The 21764-nt window shown below is 46.1% G+C and overlaps 1 protein-coding gene across 1 annotated transcript in view; it reads right to left on the reverse strand.

Annotated features, from left to right (window-relative positions):
• Positions 1–21764, reverse strand: part of KNSTRN (kinetochore localized astrin (SPAG5) binding protein) — a 123438-nt gene that overhangs the window by 37674 nt on the left and 64000 nt on the right. Inside the window, exon 4 of the mRNA XM_082275409.1 lies at positions 20644–20743. Coding sequence (XP_082131535.1) covers positions 20644–20743 — 100 coding nt within the window. The remainder of the gene's footprint in view (positions 1–20643; positions 20744–21764) is intronic.

The following is a 21764-nucleotide window of genomic DNA, read 5'->3' on the forward strand; positions in this document are numbered from 1 at the left end:
ATTCATTGTTCTCTCAATAAACTGTAGCTCCCCAGTGGGAAACGTAACCGTCACAAGGCAACGCAGCACCCAAGTCAGAGAAAGGAACCTTACTCGAACAGAAAGGTAAATCCTCTGGGTAACAAAAAAGGCTCAACTGGAGCAACAACCCAGGAAAGCAAATAAACAAGGGGAAAAACAACCCCAAAAGCAAGGGACCCGCAAAACCAGGGTCCACTTAAGGCACTGCCGCACAGAGAACTTTGCGGCCAAAGGAGGCATCAGCTGATGCCAGAACATCAAGTTTATAAAATTTGGAAAAGGTGTGCACTGACGACCAAGTCGCAGCCTTGCACACCTGGACCACCGAAGCCTGATGCTGGAAGGCCCAGGACGCACTGACCGCTCTGGTAGAGTGCGCCTTGACAGGGAAGGGCGGAGCCTGGTCCCTAAGTGAATAGGCCTGTACAATTGTCTGTCTGATCCATTTAGAAATGGTTGCCGCAGACGCAGCCATACCCTTCCGAGGTCCCTCAGGAAGGACAAAAAGAGAATCCGACTTCCTAAAGGATTCAGTGGACGACAGGTAAACCCTGATCGCCCATACAACATCCAAGGAATGTAAAGCAAACTCCTTAGGATGCTTAGGATTCGCACAGAGCGAAGGCAAACAATGTCCTCATTAAGGTGAAAATCAGAAACCACCTTAGGAAGGAAGGACTGGTTAGGTCGCAAGACCACCTTATCCCTATGAACCACCAGGTAAGGGGAGCGGCAGGACAGGGCCGCCAACTCCGACACTCTGCGGGCAGAAGTGATCGCCACTAGAAAGGCAACCTTTCGCGACAGCAAAGGCAAAGAAATCCTGATGTTTTCAAAGGGAGGACGTTGCAAAACGGACAGAACCAAGTTCAAGTCCCAAGGAGGTAAAGGCGCCCTCAGAGGGGCCAAATGACGCACACTTTGAATAAAGGTGCGAATCAAAGATTTTGACGCCAAGGGGCGCTGGAAAAGGACAGCCAGTGCAGATATCTGGCCCTTAATCGTGGTCAACGCAAGGCGCTGGTCCACACCAGTTTGCAGGAAAGCTAATACCCTCGCCACCGAGAAGGAGCGAGGAGGGATGCCCCTTGATTCACACCAGGCAAAATAAGCCTTCCAGGTACGGTAATAGATCTTACCAATAAAATATATATCTGGACACACGTATGTCAAGCAGGATATCTCTGCGCTTGTTGGAGGAGTCAGCTGGTTAACTGCTAAAAACAAACAAACTGCTGCTACTTCACCAAATATCGTATAAATTGGAAAAACATGAATAAAAAATAATAGTAGCGCAAAAAGTCACTATATTGTGACTCACAAATTGCATAAAATACAACCATAAATACGGGGTGTTTAAAAACACTTCAATATAGGGTAAAAAGTCCTTTAAAGTCCATAGACCGTCCAGGATAGAGTGACAAGCTTGTCTGACTCTGCTCCTAGTGTTTGGAACTTCCTCCTTTGGACCTGGCTGCTGACAGTGCCTTGCCTCCCCCATGCATCTCACTTTATGAATTTATATAAGGGGAAACCTGGCAGCTGACACTCTCCTTATTTCTGTGACTCTTTGGGTTGGGTGCTGACCCTTGGCATCCCCAATTACAATGCAACTTGTGGAGGTTGGAAGCAGGTTGGCGGGCTGGTCATGCAGCTGGGAGTAAGCATGTAAAGCAAGGGATAAGCTGAGTTTTACAGTACTTCACTATTGTAGTCATTTTACCTTGCATGTGGCCATTATACTGAGTGGAGTTTGTGGAAGGGAGGTCGGATCTAGTATATACAGCAAGGATTTATCAAGGCTGTTTGCTGACACCCATCATCAATACCTTTGATTCCTGCTCTATGTGCTCTTGTGTGAGAACACCTGAGCCACTATATCTGGCGAGTTGCCACTTCTACTGACCCCTCAGTGTGACACTTGGTGGTGGTTGAAAAAGGTGATCCATTAGCAACATCACTCTATCCTGGACGGTCTATGGACTTTAAAGGACTTTTTACCCTATATTGAAGTGTTTTTAAATACCCCGTATTTATGGTTGTATTTTATGCAATTTGTGAGTCACAATATAGTGACTTTTTGCGCTACTATTATTTTTTATTCAATAGATCTTACCAGTTGAGGCCTTCTTAGCCTTGAGCAGAGTAGGAATGACCTCCGATGAGAGACCCCTGTCTCTCAGTACCTGGCTTTCAACAGCCATGCCGTTAAAGCCAGCGACTGTAAAGCAGGATGGAAGATCGGTCCCTGAGACAGTAGATCGTCTCGTAACGGTAGCCGCCATGGAGGCTCGACGGCCAGTTGAATGATGTCCGCGTACCAGGACCGGCGCGGCCAGTCCGAGGCCACCAGAATCACCAACTTTGGTTCCGAGACCAACCTGCGAAGGAACCTGGACAAGAACTGAATCGGGGGAAAGGCATATATCAGACGATACCGGTGCCGGTGCCAAGACACCACCAGCGCATCCGAGGGGCCTGCCAGAGGATCGCACGTTCTTGCCACGAACCTTCCCACCTTGTTGTTTAGCCAGGACGCGAACAGATCCACATCTGGGGATCCCCATCTCGCACACAGCATTTGAAACACCTACTGGTGCAGGGACCATTCCCCCTGGTCCAGGGTCTGGCGGCTCAGATAATCGGCCTGCCAATTCTCCACACCCGGAATGTGAACTGCCGAAATCGCCAGGACATGTGTCTCGGCCCAAGACAGAATGCTGGTCACTTCCTGGGCCGCCCGGGCACTCCTGGTGCCCCCTTGGTGATTGATGTAAGGCACCGCAGTGGCATTGTCCGTCTGCACCCGAACAGGGCGGCCCCGAAGACGATCCGACCAATGAAGCAGGCACAGCCTGATCGCTCTCAGTTCCAAGATGTTTATCGGCAGGGAGGATTCCTCCATTGACCAAGTGCCCTGGGCAGACAGGGTGCCCAGAACGCCACCCCAGCCCAACAGGCTGGCATCCGTGGTAATCACCGTCCATAGCAATGGCCGGAAGGACTTCCCCTCCGCTACGGCCAGAGACTGGAGCAACCACAGAAGATCCACTCTGGTTTGGTGACTCAAAGATACCCTCAAGTCCAAGGACTGAGGAAGCCTGCCCCATCTAGCCAGTATCTCCGCTTGGAGAGACCGAATGTGAAACTGTGCAAACGGTATCGCCTAGAAGACTGACACCAACAACCCCAGGGACCGCATACAGGTCCTGAGCGACGAGAACTCGCTGTCCCTGAGGGACCTGACCTCGTCCTGCTTGTCCTCCAGCAGAAAAACCTTCGCTTGGGCGGAGTCCAGGACCATCCCCAAATAGGGGAGACGAACCGAAGGAGCCAAAGTCGACTTCTGAACGTTGATGGTCCACCCGAACTCCTGGAGCGTCTGAACCGTAGTGGACAGATCGCGCAGCAGGCTCTGACTGGCACTCGACCTTAACAGGAGATCGTCCAGATATCCCAAGATCGCAATGCCCTGTGCCGGTAACAGGGCCAAAACAGGAGCCAGCACTTTGGTAAACACCCTCGGAGCCGAAGCGAGACCGAAAGGTAACGCCACAAACTGATAGTGTGCCTCCGCGATTGGGAATCGGAGGTACCTCTGATGACCCTCGAATATGGGAATGTGTAAATACGCATCCATGAGGTCGATAGAAGCCAGGAAATCTCCTGGGCTCAAGGAGGCTACCACCGAGCGGAGTGATTCCATGCGGAATTTTTTAACGCGCACGAAGCGGTTCAGAGCTTTCAAGTCCAGAATTGGACGCACCTTGCCCTCCTTTCTGGACACAGTGAACAGATTAAAACCCCCGAAATCTGTCCCGATGTGGCCCTGGGACGATCACCCCCTGGGCGAGAAGATCTTGAACCGCCCGATGAAGATCTTGCAAACGATCTGGGGTCAAATGAAGATTTGAGGGAAAGAACCTGTCCGCGAAAGGAATTCGATCTTGTAACCCGATCAAATTATTTCCTGAACCCACCTGTCCGGAATCCGGAGCAGCCAAGGTTCGAGAAAACCGCGCAGACGTACCCCCACCCCTGGACCGGGTGAGGGCGTCCCTTCAGGTCGAAGCAGACTGGGCCACTGCTCCAGCCTGGGCGGCCTTTGACTTGCCCACCCAAGGCTTCCTCTGGCCGCCATGGCCTTTAAAGGGTTTCCCCTTGTCCTGTGCTTTGAAAGCACGAAAGGACCCCCACAAGTGTTACCACTCTGGCTTACGATCTCCACTGTATGAGAAAGAAGTGATGTCACACCGCATGAAGCTGAACAGGACTCAGGCTAAGGGAAAATGGCTGCTCATAGAAAGTAATGGGAGGCTCCGGGAACATGGCCGCCGACATGTGCACAGAAGAACACATTGCCACACGCAAGATGGCGCCCGAAGGCGCCATAACACACTACATAGAGAGCTGCAGAAGTGCCCATAGTGAAGCTAAGCAGCTGCCCACACTTAAAATGGCGGACCCGCAGTTTTTTACACCGCAGCGGGACGCCCATGCATGTCTGCACCCAAACACACCACAACAGTGTTACCCAGGGTAGGGACCACCACAACCCCCCACATTGCGTTCTAGACGCGCGAGAACCCCCGCAGGGATCGGGAGTAAGGCGAGCCCCAGACACACAGACATGAGGGGATACCACAGACCTAGTAGACTGCCATCCCCAGACAGAGGCCCCACACAGAACGTACTTACCGTACCAGATGGTGTGGGCGCCTCTCCTCGATGGGAAGCCTCCCACCCCAGTCGGTGGGGGTGCCGTCAGCCAAAAACGCAGGACTCTAGCAACGCACAGAACCGCGATTGAGACGTCCAAGCAAGGAGGCCACCTTGCGGGCTTTCGTCCCTGAGGACAGGAACAGGTCGTTTGCGAGGCCAGGGCGTACGCATAGCCTGCTAAACGCTCGATGGCGGGCTGGGATTCCATAAGGCCCTCTGTCCTGGAGCACCAGGACGACCAGTCCAACTCCCAGCTCCGCGAACGCCGTAGTCTTCTGAAGAGCTGACTTAACTAAGCGCAGGAACAAAATAAAAAGCTAGTAGTGCAAGAAAAAAAACACTTAGCATGAAATAAAAGTAAAAAAATAGAAGAGGGCTGAGACTGTAGCCCCAGCACAGGGAGAGCCTACCTTACTCCTAACTAGGTAGAAGACAAACTGAGTTGGGAATGCTGGGGGGTATTGGACCAGTGGGACAGCCCCCATAGGTGTGTCTATGTAAATTACTTTGTTTTTAACAAGTCTTATGCCTAGCTTGCTCCTATGGATAAGAGGTCAATACCCATTGGTGAAGACTGAATGAGTGGGCGTCAGAGGACGTAAGAGATTATATATATATATATATATATATATATATATATATATATATATATACACACACACACACACACACATACATACACACACACACACATTATATATACATACAGTCAGGTCCATAAATATTCTAATCTTTTTAGCTCTATACACCACCACTATGGATTTGAAATGAAACAAACAAGATGTGCTTTAACTGCAGACTTTCAGCTTTAATTTGAGGGTATTTACATCCATATCAGGTGAACGGTGTGTTTCAACAGTTTGTATATGTGCCTCCCACTTTTTAAGGGACCAAAAGTAATGGGACAGATAAACAATCATAAATCAAACTTTCACTTTTTAATACTTGGTTGCAAATCCTTTGCAGTCAATTACAGCCTGAAGTGTGGAACGCATGGACATCACCAGACGCTGGGTTTCATCCCTGGGGATTCTCTGCCAGGCCTCTATTGCAACTGTCTTCAGTTCCTGCTTGTTCTTGGGGCATTTTCCCTTCAGTTTCATCTTCAGCAAGTGAAATGCATGCTCAAATCGGATTCAGGTCAGGTAATTGACTTGGCCATTGCATAACATTCCACTTCTTTCCCTTAAAAAAACTCTTTGGTTGCTTTCGCAGTATGCTTCGGGTCATTGTCCATCTGCACTGTGAAGCGCCGTCCAATGAGTTCTGAAGCATTTGGCTGAATATGAGCAGATAATATTGCCCAAAACACTTCAGAATTCATCCTGCTGCTTTTGTCAGAAGTCACATCATCAATAAATACAAGAGAACCAGTTCCATTGGCAGCCATACACGCCCATGGCATGACACTCCACCACCATGCTTCACTGATGAGGTGGTATGCTTTGGATTATGAGCAGTTCCTTTCCTTCTCCATACTCTTCTCTTCCCATCACTCTGGTACGAGTTGATCTTGGTCTGATCTGTCCATAGGATGTTGTTCCAGAACTGTGAAGGCTTTTTTAAATGTTGTTTGGCAAAATCTAATCTGGCCTTCCTGTGTTTGAGGCTCAACAATGGTTTACATCTTGTGGTGAACCCTCTGTATTCACTCTGGTGAAGTCTTCTCTTGATTGTTGACTTTGACACACATACACCTACCTCCTGGAGAGTGTTCTTGATCTGGCCAACTGTTGTGAAGGGTGTTTTCTTCACCAGGGAAAGAATTCTTCAGTCTTTTACCACAGTTGTTTTCCGTGGTTTTCCGGGTCTTTTGGTGTTGCTGAACTCACCGGCGCATTCTTTCTTAAGGATGTTCCAATGATGGCTTGCTTCACTGATAGTGACAGCTCTTTGGATCTCATTGAGAGTTGACAGCAACAGATTTCAAATGCAAATAGAACACTTGAAATGAACCTTTTATCTGCTCCTTGTAAATGGGATAATGAGGGAATAACACACACCTGGCCACGGAACAGCTGAGCAGCCAATTGTCTCATTACTTTTGGTCCCTTAAAGAGTGGGAGGCACATATACAAACTGTTTTAATTCCTAAATAAGAAATATAAAATTGACAAATGTGTAAAAAAAAATTTTTTTTATTTCTTTCCTGCATTTTATAAAAAAAAAAAAAAAAAATGTAATTACATTTTCAATAAACTGGCCAAGCCTTTCAGAAAATAGGGAGGAAGGATTGGGAGGCAAGGAATTTTTGGCACACAAGGGTTTCTAAAATGAATTTTTATTTTAATCCTAAATTAATATAAAAACAGGGGAGTATATATCCTTACTTTTTATGCACAATATTCGGTAGTACCTAATGTTTCTAATTGTCCAGTATCACTCCCTTTCACTTTCTAAATAATAATTTGTAGACTTCCCCCCCCCCCTTATCCCCCTTTTGCGGCACTATCTGGTACATGTGTCTGGTGTGTTGATAATGGACTTTACTGGGAGTGCTTGGTCAGAGTACATGACGGAGATAGAGTCTAGCTGCAATATTCCGGTCAAAGATGATATTAGTTTAAACCAATACATAGGCACGGTTAAAAGGCTACTTAAAAAGAAGTCCAATTTATATTGGCATAGCGAATTCTTTCTCAAGTACATACAAGCAAACATTTGCCCTATGGGCTTGAGAATCCATTTATTCCCATCCTTCGATAATGCCTCTATCGGAGCGTATTCTTACAAAGTGTAGCCAGTTACTGGTATCTCAATACAAGCTCGACTTAGTAGCTTTAGACACAGAATTGACTATGTTATACACTAAAAACGAAAACATCAAACAACACGCTCAATATGAACAAAGATGGAGGAAAGTTAAAGATTAGGTAACCAAACTAAATAAAGAGATCATCTGTAAGAAACAGACAAAATTCTTAAAGGACAAAATGGCTTTTACTGAAGGTTTTGCCTATAGTTGGCCAGGACCAACAGGATCACGGAGACCTCGTTATTCACGAGGCCCCCGCAAATCAATAAAAACATTTGAATCCAAAGACACTGAGTGGGAGTCAGACTCTTCTTCAGCATCCCTACAGTTGAACACATCGAGACCACCCGTCAACCCTAATCTTGACACCAGACCCAAAATTGACAGTGGGACACGTAAACATGGCCAGCAGGAGGGTAGACATTACACACCACGTTCTAAAAAGCAACCTGACAAACCATTTAGACCTCAAAATTTGGTGGGGGCTACCTCAATGGGACACACATCTAGGAATTCAAATACACGTGCACGAGACCCCACAGAAACACATGATCCTTACCTAGGAGGCCTTGCCCTCCGGGCATTACAATTGTTACAACCCACACAAAACACTAATCCAAGCAGCTTTCCATCACACCGTTCCACTCTTAATCATCATACACAGTCCCTTTTAGCTGGTTCTTTACCACTTTCTATTATTCCACCATCACTGACCTCACAAGCCCCTAGGCAGACTACACTAGATGCTCACTTCAATTCTTCACAAGCCCAAGCTTCAAATTTTCAGTTGAGCCAGCCCCCCAATCCTCCAACTTAAAATTATCAATTGTCAACCTAACCCCCTATCAGTTGACCTTGGAGGAACGTGAGGTATTAGAACTTGGTCTTACCTTCTGTCCCTCTGTGGCTCTAAATAGGTATGAAACACTTAAAGACCTTTATTTGTTCACCAGGAATCTGACATACAGGTACAGTGGGTACGGAAAGTGTTCAGACCCCCTTAAATTTTTCACTCTTTTTTATATTGCAGCCATTTGCTAAAATCATTTAGGTTCATTCTTCTTCCTCATGAATGTACACATAGCACCCCATACTGACAGAAAAACACAGAATTGTTGACATTGTTGCAGATTTATTAAAAAAGAAAAACTGAAATATCACATGGTCCTAAGTATTCAGACCCTTTGCTCAGTATTTAGTAGAAGCCCCCTTTTGATCTAATACAGCCAGGAGTCTTTTTGGGAAAGATGCAACAAGTCTTTCACACCTGGATTTGGGGATCCTCTGCCATTCTTCCTTGCAGATCCTCTCCAGTTCTGTCAGGTTGGATGGTAAACGTTGGTGGACAGCCATTTTTACGTCTCTCCAGAGATGCTCAATTGGGTTTAAGTCAGGGCTCTGGCTGGGCCATTCAAGAACAGTCACGGAGTTGTTGTGAAGCCACTCCTTTGTTATTTTAGCTGTGTGCTTAGGGTCATTGTCTTGTTGGAAGGTAAACCTTCGGCCCAGTCTGAGGTCCAGAGCACTCTGGAGAAGGTTTTTGTCCAGGATATCCCTGTACTTGGCCGCATTCATCTTTCCCTCGATTGCAACCAGTCGTCCTGTCCCTGCAGCTGAAAAACACCCCCACAGCATGCTGCCGCCACCACCATGCTTCACTGTTGGGACTGTATTGGACAGGTGATGAGCAGTGCCTGGTTTTCTCCACACATACCGCTTAGAATTAAGGCCAAAAAGTTCTATTTTGGTCTCATCAGACCAGAGAATCTTATTTCTCACCATCTTGGAGTCCTTCAGGTGTTTTTTAGCAAACTCCATGCGGGCTTTCATGTGTCTTACACTGAGGAGAGGCTTCCGTCGGGCCACTCTGCCATAAAGCCCCGACTGGTGGAGGGCTGCAGTGATGGTTGACTTTCTACAACTTTCTCCCATCTCCTGACTGCATCTCTGGAGCTCAGCCACAGTGATCTTTGGGTTCTTCTTTACCTCTCTCACCAAGGCTCTTCTCCCCTGATAGCTCAGTTTGACCGGACGGCCAGCTCTAGGAAGGGTTCTGGTCGTCCCAAACGTCTTCCATTTGAGGATTATGGAGGCCACTGTGCTCTTAGGAACCTTAAGTGCAGCAGAAATCTTTTTGTAACCTTGGCCAGATCTGTGCCTCGCCACAATTCTGTCTCTGAGCTCTTCAGGCAGTTCCTTTGACCTCATGATTCTCATTTGCTCTGACATGCATTGTGATCTGGAAGGTCTTGTATAGACAGGTGTGTGGCTTTCCTAATCAAGTCCAATCAGTATAATCAAACACAGCTGGACTCAAATGAAGGTGTAGAACCATCTCAAGGATGATCAGAAGAAATGGAAAGCACCTGAGTTAAATATATGAGTGTCACAGCAAAGGGTCTGAATACTTAGGACCATGTGATATTTCAGTTTTTCTTTTTTAATAAATCTGCAACAATGTCAACAATTCTGTGTTTTTCTGTCAATATGGGGTGCTATGTGTACATTCATGAGGAAGAAGAATGAACTTAAATGATTTTAGCAAATGGCTGCAATATAACAAAGAGTGAAAAATGTAAGGGGGTCTGAATACTTTCCATACCCACTGTATATGTTCGACCCTGACAGGAAGCGCGCTATACAAGAAAAATAATTATCGGAGAAGATCAAACACTTCTCCATGAAGGAGTTCCGTGCCCTGCGGGATCTCATCCTCCTTCTTGAGGAAGGAAACCCTTCAGACTCACAGTATCCTAGTCAATGTACACATTTAGAGACACCACCAGTTAAGCAGGCCTCCTTCAAACCTAAATCCACGAGTTTCCCCGATCTGACCACAAACTCTAATGTGTGGGCATTCCTCACCACTTGCATTGGTGAGATAAAAAAAATGCCATCTTGACCCCACACAGTGCAACTTATCTAATCAACAGCTAAAAACGATAACCAAGTTAAGAAACCATCCGGACCTTATTATAAAATCATCAGATAAGGGGGGAAACATAGTCCTAATGACTAAGAATTACTATGAAAAGATGTGCATGGACATTCTCACCAACCCAGCCTGGTATAGGAAAATACCTCTCTCCAAAACTACCAAGTTCCAGGCAGATTATTTGGACCCGATTGGACAAGCACATCAATCAGGTCTACTTGACCAAGATTCCTATAACTACTTGAATAAATCAGTTCCGAGACAGGTGACTTTTTATGCCCTCCCCAAGACACATAAGAACCTTGTAGCTCCACCCGGTAGACCTATCGTCTCGGGTATTGGAAGTTTAATGGAAAATGCCAGTCATTTAGTAGATTTCTTCCTATTACCCCACGTGGTCAGACTCCCTTCCTATGTAAAGGATACACTCGATTTCCTCAAAATGATTGAAGATATGGTGGTTCCTCCCGAAGCCCTCCTCGTTACCTTGGATGTTGAGGCCTTGTACTCTAGCATCCCTCACGAGCAGGGCGTCCGGATGATACGCACCTTCCTTTATGAGCAAGACCACCGTACGTGGCCCTTTTGTGACTTTCTACTCAAATTACTTATGTTTTTTCTTAGACATAATTGGTTTGTATTTAATTGTTCCCACTACCTCCAGGTACAGGGCGTGGCCATGGCCACTTGCTGTGCCCCGGCCTACGCAAATCTGTACCTGGGGGGGTGGGAACATTACATTACGTCTGATGACGCGTTATCACAGTTTTTTTCTTACGTAGCAGTCTGGCTACATTTTATTGATGATATTTTTGTGGTGTGGACAGGTCCTAAGCAATTGTTGGATGAGTTCATTACAAAACTCAACATCAATACATTCAATCTAAAACTAACTTGCACAATTTATCGGTCAAGAGTCAACTTTCTAGACCTTACTGTGATTAAACAGGACAATGGACATCTCATTACGAACCTCTATCGGAAAGAAACTGCGGGTAACGTAATTCTTCATGCCTCTAATGCCCACCCCCCTGCACTTATACGCAGTATCCCATATGCCCAGTACATTCGCCTACGGCGTAACTGTACGTCGGATAGGGACTTTAAAATACAAGCAGACTTACTCCGTGATCGTCTTAGGGCTAGAGGCTATACTAAACGCATTTTACGTAAAGCTTTTAACCGCGCCTCGGCGCAAAATAGAAATAATCTGTTTAAAACTAAATCTGAACCCCTACAGACCACAGTTAAATTCATCACCAAATATTCAAGCCATGAAAATACACTGAGAACCATTTTGGAACAACACTGGCATTTACTACGCGAGGATCCCATCATCAAAAAATAGAGCGAACATCCCCAAATAGTTTTCAAACGCACAACATCATTGAGGGATCAATTAACTTCAAGCCACTACGAATGAACTAAAATTAGTAGATCACTTCCAAGAGGGACATACAGGTGCCATGGTTGCGCCTTATGCCCCTGGGTAGAGGAAGGAACGCACTTCACACTCCCCAACGGGGAACGTTTTATACCTAAGTTCAGAGCGGACTGCAGCACTCGAGGTGTAATTTACCTGATGTACTGTGCCTGCGGCATGTTTTACGTGGGTAAAACTAGACGTGAGTTTCGCCAACGTATCAATGACCATGTGTATGTTTCGGCGGGAGGAAAGATGATCACACCAGTCAGCAGACATTTGGATTTGTACCACAAATTTAATCCCAAAAAAGCTTGTTTTTTTGTGTTGGAGATGATCCCCCAAGATCCCCGTGGTGGCAATTGGGATCGCCGTATTCTCCAGAGGGAATCCCTCTGGATAGAGCGCCTCAATGCCACCCGATTATAGAATATGGTTATCATGAGACAATATCCGTATGTCTAGTTAAGTTCGTTTGTTGACATTAAAACATTACATGATATTGTTTGTCTTCTCTGCTCACACTGGTTTTGATCATCTTTTATTTCCCCCTCCTTTCTGAATACATACCTCAAGGTATCTAATGACCTGGGTGTAACCCTCCAGAAACTTTGGGATCATTCATACTAAGATATTAATCTACCCATAATGTTACTATAACTTGGGGACGGTCTTTTGGCGTTTTTCTTGCCTGTATTTTCTTTGTTGCTTATGTATTCCCTAGGGCTTCTTCCATATCATATTCCTTCTGTATGGTACTGACATTACTACATAGTCAGACCTAATCGGTTTAGGGGCCATTATTTCAATATATGGCTTCTTGTATATAAAAATGTTGTACCTTATTTTACGCATAAAAAATATGTACTTTAATAATGTAATGAGCTGTACATATAAATCTGTTTTTGAATATGCTATTCTGTACGATGAATTGTATTGTTGTAAGTATCACCATTCATGCTGTTCTGGTCGGGACCTGTGGGGGCGCTGTGCGGACTGACGTGAGTGGCTGCCCTTTGTTGGTATATGTGCGGTCAGAAAGGCCACAGAATAGCTCCGCCTATTTGGGCCGGGACTTCCTGTTGAACTCCGCACTCGGTACCCAGCGCACTCCTGAACTCCGCACTAGGTACCCAGCGCACTCCTGAACTCCGCACTCGGTACCCAGCGCACTCCTGAACTCCGCACTCGGTACCCAGCGCACTCCTGAACTCCGCACTCGGTACCCAGCGCACTCCTGAACTCCGCACTCGGTACCCAGCGCACTCCTGAACTCCGCACTCGGTACCCAGCGCACTCCTGAACTCCGCACTCGGTACCCAGCACGCTCATGAACCCCATACTCCGTACAACCGGCCCTTTGAGGGCAACTATATTGTTGATGCGGCCCCCAATGAATTTGACACCCCTGCCCTAGGGTGTTTCTAACTGTGGGGGGACATGGCTAGTGATGTAACCACAGAGACATACGATCCTACATAGCAGTATCGTATAGTCTCTGCAGTTACATCAGGGAGAATGACAGATGGCTATGTTTACATCAGCCGTCTACCTTTCTCCCTCTCCAGCGGGAGATCGCGAGTGACCGGCAGACATCAGGGCCGCCATTCACTCGTGCAGGGATTCAGGGAACGAGCGGGAGCGCGGCTCCGGCGCCGCGTGCTCGTCCCCTAGAGGCTCGTGGGCGAGTAACGTACCGGTACGTCACTTCGCCCAGGAGGGGCTGACCACCGCCGTATATAGTCGTGCGGCGGTCGGCAAGTGGTTAAAAAAAAAAAACAGGCCATTTCACAAAATGAAACATTTTGGTTCCACAGGCTCAATACTATGATGCCTGGGGGTCTAAATGTTGAAACAGATGTAAAATTGTTTCAAACACAATTACGGAATAGAAACCAAAATTCATAATTAGAAATATGAAATAAAACATCTATGAGCATCTAAAAGTAGTATAGAACAAAGAGTAAAAACAATGGATAAACAAGGAAAGGTTTTATTTATTTTTACAGGGAAAGGTTCTACGACTCACATGCATATTCAGATGTACAATTATGTTTTTATTGATATAAACGGATAGTAACATATCAACATTTGTTTGGGGAAATTTTTTTTTTTATAATTTTATGATGAATAATTTAATATATTTAAAAACATTTTTTTTTTCTTTCATTTGTGTTTATATTTTTGCACATTATGGTAAATATGACTCAAATAATTTAAAATGTGGAGATCTGTGATGCCGCTCTGAAACAGTTTACAAAGTGGGGAAAAAGAAAGGTAGAATTATAGAAATAAGGAATAGTGACACAAAAGAAAATCCATACAATGTAGTCATGCACAGTGCAGATGGGAGGGAAATAATCGAGCAAACCAGAAAGAGTAAGTATGGGTGTAATAGGTTAAGGAGGAACTAATGATGGGTGTAGTAGGAGGTGCTAACCATCTAGAATCAGATACCAGAATCCCCCAGCTTCTGAGTACACTTCCTGGGTGGAGCAAAATGCATTAAGCAGGTGGATACTTCTGGTTATATCACGTCCGCTCTTTGGAACGCAAACCCCTTTTGAATTCCAGAACAGAGTCTTTACATGCTCACATGCAAGAGGAGAGTTTTGTAAGTGCGTAATTGGCATTTATAGGTTTAAAAAAAAACTGAATTACACTATGGATGTCTCCTGATTCTATCTCCCTACACTCATATGGAGGTTATTCGACCTACCTGCCGGAGTCACAAAAGAAAGAAAAAACTGGATTATTTTCTTTTTTTTTTAAAGAACTTACCGTAAAATCAATTTCTCTGAAGTTCATTGACAGACGCAGCTTCCACAGCTTTTTTTTTTTCACACTTCTTATCCATTGGGTTATATGCTGCACCCTGCAGGAGTAGTTCGAGGCAGGAAAAAATTAATTCTCCACGCCCATGGGGCTGTCCCCACAGGCATAACCCCACACCCTTTGCTCCAGCAAATCAGTAAAGATACAAAAACCATCCCCATAACAGAGGGGCAGGTGCTGCGTCTGTCAATGGGCTTCAGAGAAACAGATTTTACGGTACGTTCTTACAAAAATCCAGTTTTCTCAATCGTCCATTGACAGACGCAGCTTCCATACTTCTTATCCAGTGTGTTGCCTTCCCAAGGAAAATGGTCTGTCTGGAGCGGTGCCCGCCCGTTCCCAGGGTGTGATGAGTAGTGTCCCTCCCCTCGGGTGGTTTCTTGGGGTGGACGTGGGCCCCTTCCTGGGTTGGTCGGACCCCCAAGTGCCCTTCCTTCCTATATTACGCTTCCTCTCATCATCAGGGTCCCTCTGCAGACTATCCCCCATACACCCATACCTACACAAGTCGGGCGTCAGCCTTTCCTTCGATTTGCCGTGGGTGAGGAGCACTATCAATTGATGGCATTGCCTTTTGGTCTCGCCTCGGCTCCTCAGGTGTTTACAACAGTTTTGGCCCCCGTGTTAGCATTACTAAGGCAGAAAGGGATTGCGGTGCTGGGGTACCTGGACAATCTCCTTCTGCGGGCAGTCTCCGAATGCCTTGAAATACAATCTGAACATTTCGGTGCGAACCTTCCAAGAGTTTGGATGGAAACGTAATTTCCAAAAATCTGTTCTGGTCCCGTCCACCAAACTAGACTATCTGGGCATGATAGGGCTGGGCGATATGGCTGAAAACTGTATCACGATATCAGTGTTTCATATCGGTCGATATCGATAATTATTGATATTTTTTTTATTACCCATTTAAAATAAGGACCAGGAGAAAAATGTTACATTTAAACATTTTTATTTTAAACTTAACCTTCCTCTTTTGGTAACCTAGCAACTAGGGCTGGGCGGGGAGGGAGGAGAGCTCACTGTGTGGAGGGAGGACTGAGGAGAAGCGCTGTATATGTGTGTCTGACACTGACTGACGGACCAGGACCACCGCCGCGCCTGGAGGTGACGTCAGCTGCGGGCTGTACAGGGGCTGCGCTGTGATAGGTACAGAGAACAGAACTCCCCAGTAACCGGCCACCTTTTTTAGTTTAAATTGAAAGTACTATTTTTTTTTTCAAACTCGTTTTTTGTACAATTGTTTTTTTCGCCTTTTTCCGCTTGTGCAGCCAGCCCCCGCGTAACTACACACACCCTGGGGCTCCAGCCAGCTCGTAGTCCGCCGCACAGGAACCGAACTCCCCAGTAATGGACCACCGCCGCGCCTGGATGTGACGTCAGCTGCGGGCGGTGCGTCTGTACAGGAGCTGCGGCGCGCTGTGATAGGTACAGAGAACTCCCCGGCCTGGATGTGACGTCAGCTGCCGGGAGAGGAAACGGGCGGTGCGTCTGTACAGGCCAGGGGCTGTGATAGGATAGTACCTATCCTAGCACAGCCCCTGGCCTGTACAGACGTACCGCCCGCTTCCTCTCCCGGCAGCTGACTGACGTCACATCCAGGCCGGGGAGTTCTTTGTACCTATCACAGCGCGCCGCAGCCCCAGTACAGACGCACCGCCCGCAGCTGACGTCACATCCAGGCGCGGCGGTGGTCCATTACTGGGGAGTTTGGTTCCTGTGCGGCGGACTACGAGCTGGCTGGAGCCCCAGGGTGTGTGTAGTTACGCGGGGGCTGGCTGCACAAGCGGAAAAAGGCGAAAAAAACATAGTACTTTCAAGTTCTAATATCGAACGTTTTATCGTTCAATTTTTTTTATTGCTATCGATCACGTGACTATCGCGATACATATCGGTATCGTTTTATCGCCCAGCCCTAGGGCATGACACTGGACACAACCTCAGCCAGGGTGTTTCTTACGGAGGTGAAACTGTAGAAGTTGCAGGATGCTGTGCGGCTCCTTTTGTCCAACCAGCGATCATGCATGCAAGTTTCCACCTTCGGGCGGTTCCGTTTGCTCAGTTCCATACCAGGTCTCTACAGAAGGAGATCCTTGCCAAATGGAACAAGAACCCATAGGCTCTAGACAATCTGATCCTGTTGAGCCACGGTATGAGGGGGTCTCTAATCTGGTGGCTCCGCTCTCCGGTGCTTCCACAGGGAAAATCCTTTCTTCCCCTGTACTGGACGGTGTTCACCACAGATGCCAGCCTGCCCGGGTGGGGAGGTGCCTTGGGCACAGATCCAATCCAGGGGGTTTGGACTCTGGAGGAGTCCAGTCTGCCAATTAATATCCTGGAATCCTGTGATCATGCTTTGCCTAACCCACTGGCCAGATCGTTTGCAGGGGCACCGGGTAAGAATTAAATCAATGCCACGGCGGTGGCATATGTCAATCATCAAGGGGGCACCAAATGTACCCCAGCGGCCAGGGAAGTAGTCGGCATTCCAAGGTGGGCAGAATGCTTTGTTCCAGCCATCTCTGCCGTCCATATTCCAGGGTCCGAAAATTGGCAGGCAGACTACCTCAGTCGGCAGACGTTGGATCCAGAAGAATGGTCTCTCCACCAGGAGGCGTTTCATCAATTGTGTCTCTAGTGGGGGACTCCCGATGTGGACCTGTTGGCCTCACGTCTCAACAGGAAGGTGGGAAGGTGAGGAGGTTTGTAGCAAGATCTTTGGGATCCTCTGCAGTGGTGTATTTAGGTTTTGTGCTGCCCTAGGCCTGACTAAACATGCACCCCCTAATTGCAATATGACCCACCCCTTCCTGTAAAGGCCACACTCCTTCCTGTTTATGACCCGCCCTGTCATTTGGAAACCACAGTCTATCAGAGCCGCCTTATTAGTGCCCATCAGTGCAGCCTCATCAGTGCAGCATATCAGTACAGCCTCATCAGTGGCCACCAGTACAGCCTATCAGTGCATCATATCAGTGCCCATCAGTACAGCTTATCAGTGTCGCCTCATCAGTGGCCATCAGTGCAACATATCAGTGCCCATCAGGGCACCATATCAGTTCAGCCCCATCAGTGAAGCTTATCAGTGCCGCCTTGTGCCCATCAGTGCAGCCTCATCAATGCAGCCTCATTAGTGCCCATCAGTGCAGTTTATCAGTACCCACCATTGGCAACTGATTAGTGGCCATCAGAGCAGCATATTAGCGACCATCAGTGCTGCCATATCAGTGCAGCCCCATCAGTTCTTTTATGATATTTGAACTTGTGTTTGCTGCCACTGTTTGTAGTCCTAGGATTATGTAACTTATTTGTATAATAAATAGAAAGTCCATAGTCCTTATACAAATAAGTGAAATAATCAGTGGCAGCAGACACAAGTCCAATTTTTTTGCAGCCCCCCCTACAAAGTGCTGCCCTAGGCCTGGGCCTTGTTGGCCTAGGCCAAGATACAGCACTGATCCTCTGGCTAATGCCACAGACACTCAAGTGGCTCCTTGGGGCCAGCATTGTCTCATGTACACATTTCCTCTGCTATCTCCTCTGCTGAGACTTCTGCATAGAATTAAGGTAGAAGGGATTCCGGTCCTGGCCCCAGACTCGCCACGCAGGTCCTAGTATGCAGACATAGTAAGGCTGATTGCCAATGTTCCTTGGAGACTCCCTCAAAGAGAAGATCTGTTAACTCAAGGACCTATCTTCCATCCTGCTTTACAGTTGCTGGCTTGAACAGCTTGGCTATTGAAAGCAAGGTGCTGATGGATAGAGGGTTGTCTGAATCGGTGATACCTATGTTGTTAAAAGCCGGAAAATCGACTTCTAGGAAGAAATATCCTCTGGAGGGCATACATTACTTGGTGTGAGTCTCGGGGGGGTTTCCCCCAGCTCCTTCTCAGTGTCTCATGTTTTTCCATAGAGGTGTAGATCAGCGTTTGGCCTTGGGTATGATCAAAGGCCAGATATCGGCCCTGACTTTTCTTTTTTCTTTTGCTGACTTTTCTTTTTGACTAAATTTTCTTTCAACGCCCTTTGGCCACAAATTTCTTGGTTCACACCTTTGTTCAGGGGGTCCGCCACCTGACTCCCCCCAGTGAGGTCTCTGTTGCCTCCATGGGACCTTAATTTGGTGTTGTCGGTTCTTCAGAAACTGCCCTTTGAAAATATTTGTATGATTCCTCTGCTCACTTAACCACCAAGAAAGCTACCTTCTGTGTCAATTACTTCTGCGTGCAGGGTGTCAGGGCTGGCTACGTTGTCCTATCATTCACCTTACCTGGTGGTTCACAGAGACAAAGTGGTGCTTCGTACCTGCCAGTCGTTTCTTCCTAAGGTCATCTCTGGTTTCCATTTAAATGAAAACATTGTGTTGCCTTCTTTGTTTCCTAAGCCTAAGCATCCTAAAGAGATTGCCTTACATTCTTTGGATGTGGTTTGGGCAATCAGGGTGTACCTGGCGGTGACTGAGTCGTTCCGGAAATCAGACTCTCCATCTGTCTTTATGGATGGGCCCCATAAGGGGATGGCGGCGTCTGCTGCGACCATTTCCAGATGGATCAGGCAGACGGTGGTGCAGGCCTATTCTATTAAGGGTCAGGATCCTTCTTTCCCTGTTAAGGTGCATTCTACGAGGGCGCTTAGAGCCTCCTGGGCCTTCCGTCATCAGGCGTCGGTAGCAGAGGTTTGCAAGGTGGCCACCTGGTCATCCGTGCACACTTTCACAATATTTTAAAAGGTGGATGTATTGGCATCTGCGGATGCTTCTTTTGGCCGCCAGGTTTAGCAGGCCGCTGTTGGAGAGGTTAGTCTTCTTTGAGGGTGGGTTTGCAGGTTAGCTCCAGTTGTTGCTGGTTGAGCTCCTGTTTTGCCTGGTTGCCTACGTTTAGCCTATGGGGAGTGTGTTTTCTTGCTGTGTTCTTCCCACTCCTCATATTATATTGACACTGCTTTGGGACGTCCCATCAGTCAAGAAGATCTGGAGCCGTGTCCTTCAATGAACGAAAGAAAACTGGATTTTTGTCTTACCGTAAAATCCTTTTCTCTGATGTTTACTGATGGAAACAGCACCCACTGTTGATTTTATCTTCTCCTGATACTGCCCTATAAGTGTAGTCAAATCTTTTTCCGCCTAGTGTTCTACTCCTGTAGGGGGCAGCATAAATGCATCTGTCAAGAAGATCTGGAGCTGTGTCCATCAATAAACATCAAAGAAAAGGATTTGACGATAAGACTAAATATAAATATATATATATATATATATATATATATATATACACACATACATACATACATATACACACTTTTTTCCAGTAACCCTAGCAAATAAAATGGCGATCAATGTAATCTTTTATGTCACACTGTATTTGCGTTTAAGTCTTTAAAATGCATTTTTTTGGGGGAAAAAATACACTTTAATGAATAAAAAAAAAAAAAAAAAACTAAACAGTAAAGATAGCCTACTTTTTTTGTATAATGTAAAAGATGTTACGCCGAAAATCGTCATCTTTATTCCAAGCAAAAAAAAAAAAATAATTCTCATATTATCCAGAATCGTGCAATCGGGAATCAAGCTTGGGTGTGGGATCATTAGCTTTTCCCTTTCGGTATAAAAAAGGCAGAGGAGGCAAAGGGCTCCACAAGAGATGGAGGGCTAGATGTTCATCGTGGCAGTGTTCAGGAGAGGTGGAGGATGTACGGGCTTGGTGTGCACTGTCCTACACTCCCTCTTCTCTGTGTGTCAGAGGGAAATTACAGATCTGTCTCTTCTATTCAGCGTGGTCCGAAAGCATTGGGACAAGCTGTCAGACCCTACTGCTCCACAGCCACTGTACACATTAGAGTGGGATAAAGTGCTATGTGCACTAGGTCCACTGAGTGATTCAACAAAACTTCAGAACTTCTTTAATTAATGCTTTATGCATGAGCAATCATCTCATATAGAGATACATTTACACAAACCTGCGCAATGAGCAACCGGTTGTGCAAAGTGCTATTTGCTGCCTCCAATAACCGATTTTGATCCCGTAGCTCAGATTCCATTTTATATCGAGTTACTTGCCTGTATAGGACAAATACACATTTATGTTAGTGATATTTACAGCGATTAACCAAGCGATAAATAATAATATTACATAAAAGATCAATAATGATTATCATGACAGTAAAGCCTCTTGTACACAGGAGTAAAAAAAAAAAAAAAAAAACAATCTGAACACAAGTGCATTGTTGTCTATAGAACAATGCACACAACCGTGTAAGGATCAGTATTGCAGGGATGAGTATAAAGCTGTAAAAATAGAACATTTTATGTTTGAGTACAAGCATACATTGCAACACTGGCAACTCAAATAGGCTTTTATGCAAGGTCTTTAGTCTCCATCAACAAGCTCCTAGAGTATAAACCTCAGTAAATTAGTACGTCCAGGTGCAAGAGGCCTAAATCTAAATAAAAACCTTACAATGAATCGATCTTCTGCACAAAGTGTACAAACCAGCTGTATTGAAACAGATTTCTGCTTGTTGGGTAAAAATCATCATGCGCATGCTTGTGCTATCCCATGCGCCTCATCTTCAGTTAGTTTTGCCACTCCAATAGCCACTTCACAGTTCAGTAACTATGCCAAAGGGGTCAATAATGATGAGCCTATATTACTTAGGGAGGGAGAGCTTTCAGTTAAAACCTAAGTAGTTAAGGACCTGTGTGGGTAGTCTGCCCAGCATTGGGGAACTACCCAAGTGCACAAAAACAAATTAGATAAGACAGCTGAATTTCAGTAATATAGTTGCAACAAATTCACTTCCACTGCATACAGTATATGCATTGTAGACATATGCTCCCCACCTTACACATACTATGTGCACATTGTGCAGAAATATAATTAATGCAAGACTAAAGACAGTGTTTACAGTAGAGCTGTTGACAGGTCAAAAGGTAAGTGAACTTCATGGGTTTGGGTTTCTCGGTGACTGGATAAATGGGTAGGACAAATTGATTCAGCCTATTACTCCGATTACCACTCTAGCATTTTTTTTGGTCTACCGATTGTGGCACATGCATAGTGCATCGAATCGATCATACA

This window comes from Pelophylax lessonae, assembly GCF_965119305.1.
Source record: "Pelophylax lessonae genome assembly, chromosome: 13".
Lineage (NCBI taxonomy): Eukaryota > Metazoa > Chordata > Amphibia > Anura > Ranidae > Pelophylax > Pelophylax lessonae.